Raw genomic sequence first — 16,184 nt, forward strand, 5'->3', positions numbered from 1 at the left:
GGGAGGGCTGGAGCCTATATCACTGGCTTTCGGGCAAGAGGTGGGGTTCACCCTGGACAGGTCGCCAGCCCATTGCAGGGCCAACACAAATAGACTGACAACCATTCACACTCACAGTCATACCTACAGTCAATTTAGAGCATCCAATCAGCCTAGTCCCCAATTGCTTGTCTTTGGACGGTGGGAAGAAGCCAGAATACTCGGAAAGAACCCACACAGGCACAGGGAGAACATGCAAACTCCACACAGAAAGATCCTGTGCCCGAGCTGGGACTCAAACCTTCTTGCTGTGAGGTGACAGTGCTAACCATGGCGCCACCATGCCGCCAGATTTTCTATATTTCCAAACAAATTTCCCCCAAAGGTGAATGAGTTTTTTTTTGTTGACAACTACCTTGGCGTCCTTAACACAGTGCTTCATGACCTCCCTCCAATTTCTGTCAACGGTTTGGAAGAGACGCCCCTCTTCTGGGATCTGCTGCATGATGTCTGGAGAGGAGAAGATGGGCTCTAGGTAGAGCCACTGAGCCTGCACCTTTAGCCACTCATCGATAATTTCCTGGATGAGAAGCAGACGCTCCTCCCATTGCTAAATTACAGAACAAATACTTAAATCTCTGTAACACTTTATGCAGGCAGCTAAAAGAGCAACTATCCATTAAAAGTTTTTGTTATCATGAAGTATAAAAAATTTAAACTGACTTTGATCTCATTTTCAAAGGGTTGAATGAACGGTGAGCCCCTCATAGTCTGCGTCTTCACTATCTGGTCATCCAGCATTGTTTGAATCTCATCAAGAGCTGTCAGAATTGACACCCCAGTCTCCCTGTATGTTTGATGGTTAAAAGAAACACCATCCCAAACTTTCACCATAGTTTGCATGGCCTTCTCCAGGGAAAATTCCTATAGAGACACATAATGGGGGACTATAGTTTTAAACAGAGATTTAATACTGAAACTGATGAAACACTATATCTAAAGTCCTCACTTTATTAGAAGCCGTGCTGATGGACACAAATGCTTCCAGGTAAGGCTCCAGATTTTGCTTGAGAACTTTGCGTAGTGTCGTGTCAGAGTCAGGGGTGAGATCATACCCAACAATCTCTGACATCTGGTCCCAGTGGCGAGCTCTGATTCCTGGATTGCACAAGATGGACACTACAGGGATATAGTCCTGTTGACACAAATCCAAGCCACATAATGGTAATGAATGATAACACAAGACCGAAATTCATGAGCATCTTTTCAAATAATATTTACACAATACCTTGAACATGTTTATTTGATCCATTATGGTGGAACACAAAATTGTTGTGGGACTCTCCTGCTTGCTTTCCTCTCCATGTTGCAGACTCATCCTCCCAGCAAAGGTCTCCATCTCATGCTCAACCTTGCTCTGTTTCTGTTGGAGAAGCTTCTGCATCTTGGAGATCTCCCTAAAGAACTCATCCACTTTTACATCCATGCTCTCACTATTAAGATCCTGGAAGGAACCATCCATCCATCTTTACACAAAGAAAATATAAGGTTATCACCAGACCTTTTTTTAATTCATTCACAGTTCCAATCAAACTGAAATCAGACCTGCTCTCTGTGCGCTGCCAATTCAATACAAGTCCAAACAGCTTCTGGTATGGCTCAACACTTGCTCTTACAACTGCAGCTTCTGGATAACATGTCTGGTCCAGTTTATAAAAGGCCTCTTCTTTGTTAATGTCAATGATTGCCTCCTCTGTCTCTTGGAGGATTTTTTGAACAGCTCTGACATCTGACACATACTGCCGAAAAAGAAATAACAAGACAATTACCTCTCAAGTGTATACCCAAAACATAAATGCATCAGAGTACTCTTGTTCTTATCCATAACAACATAGTGCCTCGTAAATCCTTCTTTACAAAATCCTCCTGTAAGCCAATTTAATTCTTAATTCTAACTTTGTTTAATCTGGGTGTTGGAGTAATAAGTAAGACTCCTGTATTTTCTGAATGTTTCTGAGCTTATATTAATGACTGCACTATTGTAGGTGAGACAGCGGTTCATTCATTTCTGCTACAAAAGGAAGAGCAGGATGCAATCACACAGCAACAGCAGCAGCGGCAGTGGTATGTAGTAACTTTGTGGGTGCTGTGTAAGATTTGTTTTTACACATTATTAATAAGTTGTGGACATTGCTTATGACATGGAACACAGTGTAACACTGTTGCCACTGCTGGTCTATTGGTTATGTGCGGCTTGTTTGCTGGCGTTGGGGTTGCTGGCTGTAGCCTGCCAAGCTGTTCTGGATGTTTGATGGTTAGTTGTTTGATGGCTAATTGTGTGTTCTATGATCTGATGCATTCTTTTCCCCACAAGAAATGGCAATTTGATGTCAGTAGCTCTCAAATGATTGGACAAAGTCTTTGGTGAATAAAATTGAAAATGCAGAGAGAGCGGCAGCCAAACAATTAAAACGATTCTAGGTCCAGGAGCACATGCAATGTCATGACAATGCCCCACAAGCACAAGCTCAATTGGATAACTTCATTCAAATGGTTGAATGAATCTGTGACTCATATTCTTCCTGAAGACAAACAAGATAATTAAAACCATTGGTTCACAAATGCTCTCAAACGCAACAATGGATTTATTGAGAATATAAAGCAATGGGTATCTGAAACTTGAAGAAAAATGCATACCACTGCTCATCATGATGATATCATCCCCATAACATGACCAGGATCATCTCACATACTTAATTTACATGATGAAATGGAAACCCAATGTCTCAGAGCACTCTAGAAAAATGTTGACTCTTCTGTAATACAAGATTAAGTCAACTGAGTGATAGTGTATCAAACATCAGAAACAGAGGGTCTGGTGGGTGTTGCTCTGCTAGAACCAGGCCCAGTCTCTCTACAATCATTTCAGCACATATCAAAGCTGAAGCAGACATGGCTGCTCTGATTGACAAAAAGAAAGAACAAGAGGAACAACTAAGGAAAAGGAAGAAGCATCTTGAACATGAAGTGGAAATACAGGCACTGAAGGATCTTGTGTAGCAAGTGATACATCTGCTAAATTGGATGGCATGTACTCATGTTGAGAGAGGAGGATAACAAGTCCAATCAGCAGGGCCCACATACTGTACCTTTGGAGCAAAACCTAAAGTGAAACATACAGACTGGGATTTTCACCACAACTTGGCTTATCAAGATGCTTTGAGGACAAGAGTCATCAAAGCCCTAACAGTTCAGTCCTCTCCAGTTTCAGCAACAACCAGAGCATGGTGCAGCAGTGGAGCTAAGCAGCAATGATCTGAGTCACATTATTACAGTCTTGGAAAAACAAAACGAGACAACAGTTGTGTTAGTGCCATAACAACATGGAAAAGGCTCTTTCATGACAGCCAATAAAAGCAAAAGGTTTAAGATCTTTTCAGGCATACAGTCTCTTTTTGAGCATGTGTTGCAACACCATGGGAGAGGTTGAATGAGTTGGATATGTCCACCAACATGCTAACTGTCATCAAAGAGGTACCTTACAGACACAGAGCCAGTTTGAGAACTTTGACCTCTGAGTTGTAGGCAAGATGTTGCTGGAGAGCAATGTTTACTGATATTGTTGATTTCACTTAAAGACAAGTGAAGATCGCAAGTGGTTCATTGTTCAGCAATATACAGGATGCTCCCTCAGTTGCAACAACAAAGGGTGTGAGGAATTCAAAGTTTCGACTTCATTCCACGGCAAAGGACAGCATTTGTGCTACCAACATTGGAACAGTAGAAAGAAAAACAGAACGTGGATTGAAAATAGAGAAAAGCGCATAACGAGAATATTTCATTCTTAAGAGAATGCATTGGCCACAAGTAAAGACTGCAAAAGGTGTCTCTGAGCTGAGGAGGTAAGGGATCTGGACTTGAACAATGACATACTTCCGGTGTAAAGACTATCGGAGATATACACACACACACACACACACACACACACACACACACACATATATATATATATATATATATATATATAGTGGTGTGTTAAGATCATGATCAAAGACAGACCCTTGACCAGAGGAGGAATCCTATTCACAGTCAGTTTGATCTTAGACACCTTATGAATCTTTGCACCTACAGTTCTATTTGCCAAAAGGATCCTCCAAGACTTATGCAGAAAGGAACTTGGCTGGCAAGATGCTGTACCAGCCTCAGTTGCAAAAGAATGGACAAGTTGGCTGAAGGAGCTCTGTCAGCGTGAGGTTTCTTTAAGGTAACAGATGATTGAAACCAGAGGATTTGGGGGAAGCAGCATTTTGTAGATGTCAGTAGCATTTTGTAGATGCCAGTGAAAGTGGAATAGTGACTTACTTGTGATTGCACAACATTCATGGACAAGTGCACTCTGCCTTCATAAAGGGAAAAGCCATAGTCACCTCATTGAAACCAATTACCCTACCTTGTATGGAGCTGACAGCTGCCATGGTTGAAGGTCAGATGGATGAGATGTGGAGAAAGGTGCTGCAGATGCAACTTTTTTGGACAGATAGTACCTCTGTATTAACGTACATCAGGAATGAGACTGTAAGATTTAGAACTTTTGTGGCTCACCGGGTCTCATAGATGCTCAGGGTGTTGGATCCATCTCAGTGGCAATTTATCAATTTCACAAGCAGTCCTGCTTCAAGAGGAGTGAAAGGGGCATTCTTTCTAAAAGATGGCAAATGGTTGTCAAGACCTTAGTCCCTCATGGTGCCTGGAGATGAGTGACTGGTGGATCTTGATGGCTCTGTGAAGATGTCTCTCTGATGATACTAAGGTCACAACATGCTTGATGGTGAATGCTATGCAGGCTGAACAGTACACTGATGCAGTATTCTGTCTAATCAATCACTTGGTCCCCTCTGAAGAGGGTGGTTGATTGGAACCTTAGATTAATGAGCCTGCAACTGAATCTTAGTTGGAGGAGGGAGCAATTGATTGAGGAACTTGCCCGGTCCAATTTGGATAAGGGGCAACAGGAAAGAAAAGTGAAAAGAAAGATGCAAAGTTTTCTGGGCTCACACTGTCAGTGTTTCTTTGGACGTAGATTCCCGTATGAATGCTCTTCAATGCTTCATAACCAGGCCTGAACAAGTATTGGAGTTACACCCTATAATGCCACCAACTTTGTGGAAGCAGAGTGTGACTTCATGGAAGGTTATCTTGTAAATCTTGCCCAAATCAAAAAGCAAGACATGAAAGGATGAAAAAGTCTGTGAGAAAGTCCTTAATTCCATCTTCAAGTTGCAAAACCTTAATGAGGAGGGTCTTCACATCCTTCTTTGAGAAGCCCTAATGCCAAACAATCTCTTGCTGTTTAAAACTACACTATGTTTACAACCAGGACAGTTTAAAAAGGAGGACACTCATGCTCGGCGCGGATGGAAACAAGTTTGGTATGCAGTATGTCTAACTTGTTATGGAAACAATCGATCAAAGCATACCTATCTCTGATGCAGGAGGGTCAGAATTGGTCAAGAGTCCAGCCAACATTGTTCCTAGCAATACTGTGATAATAGTGGATGATACAGCCCCTCACAACTCACGAATTACAGTAAAGAACATACTAACTATCCCAGACAGAAGAGGACTCAAGCGTCAGCTGGGAATCAAAATATAGACCATGTCTGGATAGACCTATTACAATGGTCTGCCTCGTACAGGAAGATGAGGAGCCAAGAGGACATTGTGCTAAGCTGAAATTGGAACTTTATAGACTTTGACACGAGGACTTCCATGTTAATTTTGTTTCTTCCTGAATGACTGAGGGACAGTAAACATCACTCTAAGGAACTTTCTTTAGGCCTAAGGAAAAAGGGGACTCTTTTTAATTCTTAAAATTGTATAGTTTCTCTCCTACATAATGTGCAGTTATTCAACTATTTAGTAGTAACTAAGGGGCTGGAATGAGGGAGCAATATGTAAGCCCCTTGTATTGTCTATTTAATTTTCATGGTCCAATATTATTGACTGCACTATTGTAGGTCGTGGTTAATAATAATAATGTACTAATTATGTTATAGTTCACTGGGGTTTTCGTGCATAACAGGAGTGGTTATATATACCATTCTTCAAATGCTCAACTGTTTTTTGGCATTCACACAAAGAGAGGTGGTGATCATGGATATTTATACATGCAAAAAATACCCATTTTCGGAAACTGATATCTGATATGTTTGTTAATATGGTTTTGCTCAGTGGAGGGAGAATAAATCTTTAAGTATGGATCCCAGTAGTAGAACTCCATTTTGTTGTGCGTTATTCTCTGTGTTTAGTCCCTCACGGCTGCCCTTTTTTTGACCTGTCTATAGCCACAAAACTTGTTCAAGAAGGGGAGGAAAAACATTTTTTTTTCTCTGAAAGCACACAACAAAGTACCTGCTGCATCATGTCAAGCTCAGAACAATATGAGAACTCTGCAGTCCTACATTCCAACTTCACAAGCTGTACCATTACTCTTTCTCTTTTAGCAACCAAGTTCTCCTCCGCTTTCCGCTTGGCCCTCTGCATAACCTGAAAAATAACAGCTATCAAGCTCATCCTTAAAAAATCAACCATCATATACTATTTTAAGACCACTCAGGGGTGTCACCTCATCATTGAGTTCCAAGACATGAAGGATTTTCTGTGGCCAGAGAAACACAGCTGAATTCAGCTTGATATCTTCAGGCTCAAAGATGTGGACATCCAAGAGGTACATCAGTCTGCAGCAAGTTTCCTGTTGGTGTCATAGAAAAAAAGAAGCTACATCTGAAGGTAACTGATTAAAATGCATTTATCTGTAAAATACAACATAAAATGCAATAATCATCCAACTATTCACCTTTATTTTTTCATGAAGATGTGCAATACTCTTTCTCTTCGTGAAATCTATGAAATCAATCATCTGGATCATGTCCTCTGTATTTGTTGGTTCTTTCAGAGCTTTCTCTCTGATAGTTTCAAATTCAGAGCAGATCCTTTTAATGAACAAAAAATGAAATCATATAAAATGTGAGAATTTTAAAGAGGGTGGGACAGTTCAATTTAATACATGTGACTCACTGTAGATTTTCCTGACGGTGGCTGATAATCAGTTTCTTAAGAAGTATTTCAGCATAGTTTTTGGCTTTGTTAAACAGCCCCTGTTTCAGTTCCTCACAGTCTAGATGGATCATCATGAAGTGGGCTTTGGCAGGGAGGTTGAGAATCTCCTTTGACAGTGCACGAAACCCCTCCACATGCTTAAAAAATAGATTCCATACTGCCAGTTAACAGGAACACAGGCCATGAGAAATTTATAACACAAATAAATTGTCACCTCAGCATATTCATCAAATGAGTGATTTTCTTCCATGAACTTCTGTACTTGGGCTTGCGCTGCTCCATTGATTAACCAGTCATAGTTTTCCACTGCAAATAAAGCAGAAAAGTCAGCAATAAACAGCATTAAAATGAAAGGGGTTGATGAAGATTTTTTTTGGCTTAAAATAGCATCACCATAATTTTGGAAATGTTTGTCAGGTTCTTCTAGATTTGTGCATACAGCAGCCTTCACAGTGACTTGAGCCCAAGCAAGGATGTGAACAGGGACCTTGGCATCCACAAATGAAGATGGGGCTTGTGCCAGCCATGACATGACTGTCTGCACTTTCTGTGGATCAATGCCAATTGGATCATGTCAATATCATCTCAAAATACACTTAAAAACTATAACATAACCAATGAGTGCAGAACACACATCAGTCCTTTGACATGCACCTGCCAAATGTGACATTTGTGCTAATTTCAAACCATAATTCTACCTGATGAAGGGCTGGTGACTCAAGATATTGTGAGCACGGTAGATAAACAGGGCAAAGGTTTTTTGCAATGGTAAGGCCACTCGCTCACTTGGGGTAACAACTTTTAAAATAATTTCTGATGTCCCAGAGTTTACTGATGATTTAATTTTCTATAAGTTGCTGTTACATATGAGCTCACCTGTAGTGTATTTGTGATAGAATTCAGCATTTCAAAAACAGCTGCTTCCAGATCTTTAAAGGTGGGGTAAATTTCCATCTTTTCGTCATCAAATGTCAAGGCCATTCGAAAGATAGGCAAGCGGAGGTGATTGCTTGGTTCAAACAGGGTGACAAACTCCTCCACACTTCTCTGAAGCAAGCATTTCAACTGGGGATGTAGAAAGCAAAAATGTCCATGAGCCTCAACTTGCAGTGAATGAACATTGAAACATAGAATGCCACAGTACATGACAAAAACTGGGGCACCAGCAATGTGCTCTCCACTGTTCACTTTCAATGAACAGCTGTTGAGGGCGGCACGGTGGTGCAGTGGTTAGTGCTGTCACCTCACAGCAAGATGGTTCCGGGTTCAAGCCACGGCTCGAGCACAGGATCCTTCCGTGTGGAGTTTTCATGTTCTTCCTGTCCTGCCTGAGTGGGTTCTCTCCCGGGATTCCGGCTTCCTCCCACAGTCCAAAAACAAGCAAGAGGGGACTGGGCTGACTGGATAATCAACATTGACCATAATGTGTAGCGTGACTGTGACTGTGAATGGTTGTCTTTCTATATATGTTGGCCCTGAGATGGACTGGCAACCCATCCAGGGTGTACCCCGGCAAGGCTCCATTCCCCCCCTGTGACCCTTAACAGGATAAGCAGTGGAAAATGGATAGATGGATGGATGGAACAGTTGTTGAGTTAATTGAACTGATCACTGTGACCACCCCAGGACTGGGTCCTATGTTGTGTTCTGTGTGCAGGGTACTGTTGGTGTGTGTGTGTCTTTGCAGGTCTGAAGCAGCCAGGTCATTAGGTTGACTGGAGCACTATTTAACCTTCTCTCTCTCTGCACTTCTCTCTCCCTTTTGCACGCAGCCAGCATGCTGTTGTTTTCCTTTTTGTTTTCCTTGTTTTACACTAATAACATGCAGCACACAATGACAGTCACATCCACACACTCACCTCCACTACTGATACTGACTTCCACACCTCATATGGCTGATTATTTACTTTAATAAATGTGATTTGCCACTACTAAGTTTTGCTGCACCTCCTCCGTTGCCTACAGCCCGTCGTAACGACACACAGAAATATGACCTTAATGCAGCACATTATAATTGTCCTCACAGCATTTGCATACATAAATGAGATTTTAATCTTAAAAATCATCCTCTTTGACAAATTCTATTTACTTTATGAGCAGTTTCAGTTGCCAGCATGTTTGTGAATATTCACTCTCAAGTTAATAACAAGAGCGTAATCCCACCTGACTGGAGATGAGGGTGGATGCACAGGCATAGAAAGCACCCAATTTCTCCTCTTTAACTTCCTTCAATATTTTTTGACTTGTTAATAGATGTATGACTTTGGGAAACCAGGAGTTCATGATACGGTCTTCTGTCCTCTTACACTCCACAGCTATTTTGTTCTGTAGGCTCTTACAGTCAACAGGTCCTAAAGCCCTAAAAAAACAGAAGCCAAGATTATATCAAAAACAACCTTCGGAAATCCGTACATAGAATACCTATTTTTGCAGTACCGTGTTCTGTTCAAAGTGGCTTCCCTTACCTGTATCCTGAAATATCAACCATAACCAATGGAGAAAAGGTCATGTAGCAAATATCCAAGATAGTTTGCATTACCGGATGAAGAATGTGCAACTTTGTTTCCATCCTCTTCCGGTTTCTGATAAAGTGATCATGCCATGCTTGGGGAAAATCAAAAATTCTTCAAAAGAAAAGGGAATGTATTTTACAAAATAACAAATACACAATGTGCTATGTGTACATTTACATTAGAAACTCACTTCAATTGGGTAGCTATCTGTTCTTTTGAGATTGTTCCCTCGGTATCTGGGTTCCTTAGAAATGTGCCCACTTGAGAAAAGAAGGTAGATTTGCCATAAGACACAGTTGACCTGTGGTCTCCATGCAATATATATATATGTGTGTGTGTGTGTGTGTGTGTGTGTGTGTGTGTGTGTGTGTGTGTACCTGCATGCTTGACAGTCACACTGTGGAAGTTGTCCCTGACTTCTATGCACAGATTTTGGAGAAGTTTTATTTTCTCAGGGCTATCTTTAAGGTAAGAGGGGACTCGGTTAACAATTGAGTCTGTCCACTGCTGCTGCATTGAAGCAAAGGGCTGACTTTCAATGCACTGCTTCATGAACATGTAGTTCAACTGCGGAAGGAGACAAATAAATCTGGTGAGGCATTTCATGAACAGGGTTGAGTTAAACAAACTCACTGAAAAAGTAAACTCACCTTTCGCTTCCTCTTCTCACTACATATCTGTAAAGCAGGAATTATACCATAATGCATTATATACTTAGACATAACATAATTCTACTGGGAAGAGCGTTAGTGCATAGATGTGTGCATAGATAGATGTCATACAGAAAGTGGATACTGTGGCTCTGGTGATGAGCTTTTCAGTCCTCTCCTCTCTTTGCTCTGTTGATAAGCCCTCATTGTTTGAGACATCCTGCAACAATCCAGTCAACAAGCTGTAACATTAGCACTCAGTGGCAGAAGTAGACATTCCTGTACCTAAGCTGAAGAAGAAATATTTAGATAAAATAGTACTCTGGAAGAAGTAAAATTCTCCATTTAAAATAAGCAATAGTAGAGGGTTATTTCTTATTTTTTTTACTTTAGCTTAAAAAATAACTACATATTCCATTTTTTTTCAGTGCTTGGAAGCATTCACTCCTTGAACAAATAACCTTTAAAGGTTATGTTAAAGTAGTGTGAGTTCCAGTTGTACTGATCTGGTTATGTCCTCTTGAGGTTGGCAGGGTGCAAATGTTAATGTTTATCATTTTTATCCTGCTTTGCCATGTTTTTTTGACAAAATCTTACTCTAAATATTAAAGTTACTGCAATCCAAGTTTATATAAATACAGTGAAGTAAAAAGCACAACATTTCCTCTGGAATGTAGTTGATTAAAGGTACAAATTCACTTACAACATAAATATTCAAATAAAGAACAATTACCTCAAGACTTTATTGAGTTGCCATTGTTGCTTTTTACTCTGTTTGTGCTTCAGGAGTTTCTTGCCAACCTCACTGACCACCTTTCTTGCATCAATTGGAGGCAGAACATGGCACTTTGATGGGCTTTTAACTGTGGAAACTCCAGGAGAGGGCACCATGTCTGGCAAATAGACACTGAAAAACAAACAAATTTGAAGCTCAAAAATGGTACGTGAATGCAAAACAAACTTCCATTCAATATGGCAATGGTTAATATTTCTTAAATTTACCTCAACCTGAGCGGGTTTACATAAATGTCTTTGCTCCGCTGATGCTTCAGCAGTTTCTCGGGAATCATCCTGCGCAGTTTTGCAGCTTCGGTTTGCCGATCCTCTCCTCCGTGACGCTGTGTTTCTACAATCGGGGGCAGACCTGGCAACTCTGACTCGCTTTTAGAAATTCCAAAAGTGGCCATATCTTGCTAAAAAAGTCACTGCTACAAATAACACGAGCTAATCACAGTCCGTTTAATATAATGTTATCACAAATTTAACTAAATATCACTATCACTTGCCTGCTCGTTCATACGACATCCTCGGGATTCCTTTGAGATTAATTTAAAGTTACATTATTAGGCTTTTCAGGCTTTCGGGCGGAGTAACTTAAAGTTTACAGTGTCGTTTCCATAGAAACAGTAGAGCTAAACAATGGGTAGGCGGGGCCTATCAAGTTCCCGTAGTCTACATCAGAATCAGGAACACTTGATTATTCCCCTAGGGAAATTGATAAATATGTGCTATATATATTGTTGTTTTTTTTCTTTTTAATGTCATCTTTTTTTTTAATATGAGAAGTTGTGCAGTATTTATTATTAGATGTTAAAAGACGTGCCAATGTATGTGTTACGTCATTAAATCAAGCAGATGTGTAAAAGGTTAAGAAAGAAAGAAAGAAAGAAAGAAAGAAAGAAAGAAAGAAAGAAAGAAAGAAAGAAAGAAAGAAAGAAAACGCAGTGAGTGAAGTGAGCAGATGACCGTCCCGGAAGTAGAAAGCAAACGTAGAAGAAGAAGCTTCCCTTCGCCGCCAGCCGTTAGCCAACTAGCTACTGCTGGGAAGTAGCGACATATTTTCCAGGTATTGTCAATAAAGTAAACATGATATTCGCAAAGGACTGTATATTTTTTACAGAAGGCAATGAAATACAATAACTATCGTTCTAGACGGGTGTGACTGATTCGAATGCATCTAAAGGCGGAAGTCCTGTTTGTTTTGATTCGTGGCGACGAAAATCAGGCATGAATGTTGTTTTCATGAAAGGCCCGAACTGTTGTGACTGAAGTTCCAGTGTAATCCTGTAGTTTAACTGAGGAGCTTATCATTCAAATAATTGTAACGTTTAATATCTCTGTTCGAGACGTCCTTATGTCAACACTAATACCAGTTATGTATTTCCTCTGCCTTTAGGATATTATCATAATGAGTTATGCAGAGAAGCCGGACGACATAACAAGGGAAGAGTGGATGGACAAACTCAACAATGTCCACATTCAGAGAGCTGATATGAACAGGCTCATTATGAACTACTTGGTGACAGGTGAGTTGCTTGTCTTTTACACAAATGTGTTTTTGCTGGCATGTAAACCTCATGTTTCTGAAGGTGTGGGATGTCACAGCAGTTTATGTTTAACAGAGGGCTTCAAGGAAGCAGCAGAGAAGTTCAGGATGGAGTCTGGAATAGAGCCCAGTGTGGATTTGGATTCACTCGATGAGAGAATTAAAATACGAGAAATGATCCTGAAGGGACAGATCCAGGATGCCATTGCACTGATTAACAGTCTGCATCCAGAACTGCTGGATACTAACCGTTACCTCTACTTTCACCTACAGGTAAATCATGTTCATTCAAGCATCCCAGCATTTTACAGAGTTACTACTTTCAGTATCGGAAATTAGCGAGAGCCACTGGCCATTTGGCCCCCCGATTTAGCCAAGAATGCTTCCAAAAACCACGTTCCAGAGGCCAAAATTGCCCAAAGTTTTTTGTTGTTGTTGTTTTTTGCAAACAACTTCTTATTCTTCGGGCGTTATTTACAATGTTGCGCTGATTGCGTGAACGCGAGAGTGCGCGCCCCTGCCTCACACACAGACAATGCTCCTCACTATATATACACTACCTGAAACTGCCGTGCTGCGGTAGATCATGGACCGCTACTCCGTTAAGCCAATAAGCCACCTACCCACCAAAATGAACCAGTCACAGTTCCTCCACCAGATTGTCCCGAAACTCCCTTAAACACATCGACGAAGAGATGTACCCTGCCAACAACGATTTTGAACTGGAAACTCGACTGGCCCCACGCCGAAGTTATACTAATTTGCCCCGAGGGACGTCATGGGAAATTGGAAACTTAGTTCTTATTTTATTTCACAAACTAGTAATTATAAACTCACCATTGAGGCAAACTGCTCTGTTTTAGTCTAGTGTGCGCGGTTGGCTTGTCAGTACTGTACACTGCTTCACTCTGTGGGGTTGTTGTGGAGCCTGACTTCCCTTGGAGTCGGAGCGCCCTCTACTGGATACACAAGGACATCATTTCTAAGAAAAAACATCTTAACGGCATTTTATTACTGAAAATTACGTGTTAAAATCGACGTCAATTGACAAGAAGTTGGCCGATTACCGATTATGCTGTAATGGCTATCATCGGCTGATTAAATCGGCGAGCCGATAAATGGATCGGGCCCTAAAAATAAACAGGCTCTAACTACAATATTTTCCATGGCCCTGAATCATTTTAAAAATGACCCATTTTTTTAGACCGTGGGGACCAAAATTGTCCCCAAAATATTTTCTTAATTTCATACCCTGACTTGTCATTCCCTTTTGTATCCATGTGTTTTGCGCTTGCAGCAACAGCATCTCATTGAGCTGATACGTTTGAGGGAGACAGAAGCTGCGCTTGAATTTGCCCAGTCTCAGTTAGCAGAGCAGGGGGAGGAGAGCCGAGAATGTCTGATTGAGATGGAGAGGACACTGGCGTTACTTGCATTTGACAACCCTGAAGAGTCACCTTTCGGAGATCTTCTTAATATGATGCAGAGACAAAAGGTAGGGTAAATCTTGTCTGGCACTTTCATGTGAGTCCTTCCTCACTATTGGGCAACATATTGGTAATGAATGGTTTGGATGTCAGAATTTCACCTATTTCTTGATCTTCTAGGTATGGAGTGAGGTCAATCAATCTGTGTTGGACTATGAAAACAGAGAGTCAACCCCCAAGTTGGCCAAGCTCCTGAAGCTACTGCTGTGGGCTCAAAATGAACTTGATCAGAAGAAAGTGAAGTACCCCAAAATGACAGACCTCAGTAAGGGAACTATTGAAGACCCAAAATAATTCCAAGGGCGACAGCATAGCAGAGCATTACAAAATGGACACGTTTCCTTTATCTATTTATACCCCAACAAGCTGATTCATCTATAGTAACCTTTTTTTGTAAGGGTTGCGTTTTGATACTTTATTAACTTATAATGTGCAAACTGGATTTATGGCATTTAAAAATGACCTCTCATATTCAATAGACTTGTTGACCATTTTAGTTATGATTTATGTAGTTGTGAATGTAAAGTAGTACAGGTTTTCATATTTCAAATATATGAGTTTTTTTTCTGTCTGTTGGCAGGGAAATTTGACATAAGATGGTGTGGATAAAGCCTAAATTAGGCTTTCACTTTGTGTGTGACCACTTAGAAGAGACTAACTTTGATGTCCAGAGAACATCATTGGCTTAGTGTGCACTGCCACAAATAAACATATTTTTTCTTCACAAAAAGCATACACATTTCAACTGGTAGACTGTGTGACATTCATAGCTAAAACAATCCACTCGGCATGTTACAAATTACTGTGAAAGTTAAATTCATCTTACCGTATTAGAGCTTGAAAGGTGACAAAGATATCACTTTAAATTGGAATGTGATGGTAATTATTCACAAATGAGATGAGGCAAGATTCCTTGACAGCTAAATATACTGTGAGTGTTCAAGTTGAAAGGAAGCAATATTGCAAGTTATATGAACAGATATGAATTCAATAGAAGGTGAAGCCTTTATTGTCATTTTGTCTAGGCATCGGAACTCTTGGATAGATTATCTACTTGTAAGCAGGTGTTTGGCAAAATTTGTTGTGCTTTTTTTTCTGCTAGAATATAACTTTACATTAAAACTGAATTTTAAAGTTTGCAAGTCATAAATGACCTTGGGAATCTCTTTAATTCTACAAATATTTTAAGCAGAAGTTGAAAGTAAACACATTTTATACCATTTGCACCCATGGACAAATATGAAATACTTGCAACACATGTTTTGCATTGAAGTCAATCACAGTGACATATTTTTTCATATCACATATTTATGTTACTCAAAATGAGTCTTATTCAAGAAATTACCATAAATGCTAGGATGCTGTATATCCTGTAATGTAAATATATAAAAAAAGGAAGCAAAGCCTGGCTATTTGTAACTCCAAGGAGTTTCATGCAGCCTTCCTGGTCTTAAATTTGAATATATGTTTTATTTCATACTTTTATAAACATAAGCAGGATTAAATGGACATAATATTTAATTGGGCCATGGGTTAACTCAAAAATGTGTACATATCTGTGATGCAAAAAAACACAGTTGTGTGTCCTGTGATTGTTATACTCTGGATTATTACTGATACAGGATGTTGCAAAAGCTCCCAGACAATCCCTCTCCCAGTTGTTTAGATTTTTCACAATATGTTTGAAGTTCAGTCGCAGCAAATGAACATAGAAGAATGAGTTGCTTGTGTGTTTTTTTGAATCATTTCCTCCCCTCCACCTCACTGCCACTTAACTAATAAATCCTTTATTTCTCTGCATATGTAGATAGAAACATTAAATAAAACCTAAAAACAAAAATTACCTTTGGGTTCTATGTAACATATTTTCATTTGTGTTACTGTTCAGTAAATGCTTTTCAAACATCAATAAAACAAACTTATGGACAGTGTAAAAATGGTTAAAGCCTGTACATTTAGTGTGGTTAAAAAAACTTTTTTGAGTATTTTATGCTTTTCAAAGGCACGGTTACACTTATGACTACACTACATTTATCAGAACTCCTTGATTACTATTAACTCTGAAGGAAAAGATTTTGCATAATTTGATGGCAATTATTTTCTTTAGATT

The 16,184-nt window shown here is 40.0% G+C and overlaps 2 protein-coding genes across 12 annotated transcripts in view; one reads left to right on the top strand and one right to left on the bottom strand.

Moving 5' to 3' along the window:
* The window catches only part of dnah12 (dynein, axonemal, heavy chain 12), a 35,387-nt gene extending 23,709 nt beyond the window's left edge, over positions 1–11,678 (bottom strand). For 3 of the 10 annotated variants that reach the window (XM_086213768.1, XM_086213771.1, XM_086213766.1), the window contains exons 1-20: positions 11,264–11,675; positions 10,995–11,168; positions 10,394–10,481; positions 10,262–10,288; positions 9,989–10,178; positions 9,802–9,871; positions 9,564–9,722; positions 9,262–9,457; positions 7,975–8,163; positions 7,492–7,645; positions 7,313–7,404; positions 7,057–7,235; positions 6,836–6,971; positions 6,605–6,730; positions 6,391–6,525; positions 1,585–1,778; positions 1,268–1,505; positions 989–1,174; positions 703–903; positions 395–589 (exon numbers count right to left, since the gene is read on the bottom strand). In XM_086213768.1, coding sequence (XP_086069894.1) covers positions 395–589; positions 703–903; positions 989–1,174; positions 1,268–1,505; positions 1,585–1,778; positions 6,391–6,525; positions 6,605–6,730; positions 6,836–6,971; positions 7,057–7,235; positions 7,313–7,404; positions 7,492–7,645; positions 7,975–8,163; positions 9,262–9,457; positions 9,564–9,722; positions 9,802–9,871; positions 9,989–10,178; positions 10,262–10,288; positions 10,394–10,481; positions 10,995–11,168; positions 11,264–11,448 — 3,114 coding nt within the window. In that variant the 5' untranslated portion in view covers positions 11,449–11,675. Of the gene's footprint in view, positions 1–394; positions 590–702; positions 904–988; positions 1,175–1,267; positions 1,506–1,584; positions 1,779–6,390; positions 6,526–6,604; positions 6,731–6,835; positions 6,972–7,056; positions 7,236–7,312; positions 7,405–7,491; positions 7,646–7,974; positions 8,164–8,341; positions 8,499–8,957; positions 9,221–9,261; positions 9,458–9,563; positions 9,723–9,801; positions 9,872–9,988; positions 10,179–10,261; positions 10,289–10,393; positions 10,482–10,994; positions 11,169–11,263 lie in introns of those variants that run through there. The other 7 variants (XM_086213767.1, XM_086213769.1, XM_086213772.1 and 4 more) reach the window with 7 other exon arrangements.
* A 43-nt stretch (positions 11,679–11,721) lies between these two features.
* LOC147255798 (glucose-induced degradation protein 8-B homolog) lies at positions 11,722–15,224 on the top strand. Of its 2 annotated transcripts, none has more exons than XM_086213780.1 (5): positions 11,722–12,107; positions 12,438–12,567; positions 12,664–12,860; positions 13,885–14,082; positions 14,195–15,224. In XM_086213780.1, the coding sequence occupies exons 2-5, from the start codon at positions 12,450–12,452 to the stop codon at positions 14,366–14,368; spliced, it is 687 nt and encodes a 228-aa protein (XP_086069906.1). In that variant the 5' UTR covers positions 11,722–12,107; positions 12,438–12,449; the 3' UTR covers positions 14,369–15,224. The 2 variants fall into 2 exon arrangements, with proteins under 2 accessions (XP_086069906.1, XP_086069905.1); XM_086213779.1 differs by lacking the exon at positions 11,722–12,107 and adding an exon at positions 12,244–12,266.
* Positions 15,225–16,184: the final 960 nt, after the last annotated feature.

This window comes from Aulostomus chinensis, chromosome 9 (assembly GCF_037954235.1).
Source record: "Aulostomus chinensis isolate RoL2024-O1b breed Wild chromosome 9, RoL_Achi_v1.0, whole genome shotgun sequence".
In the NCBI taxonomy this organism is placed as follows: Eukaryota; Metazoa; Chordata; class Actinopteri; order Syngnathiformes; family Aulostomidae; genus Aulostomus; species Aulostomus chinensis.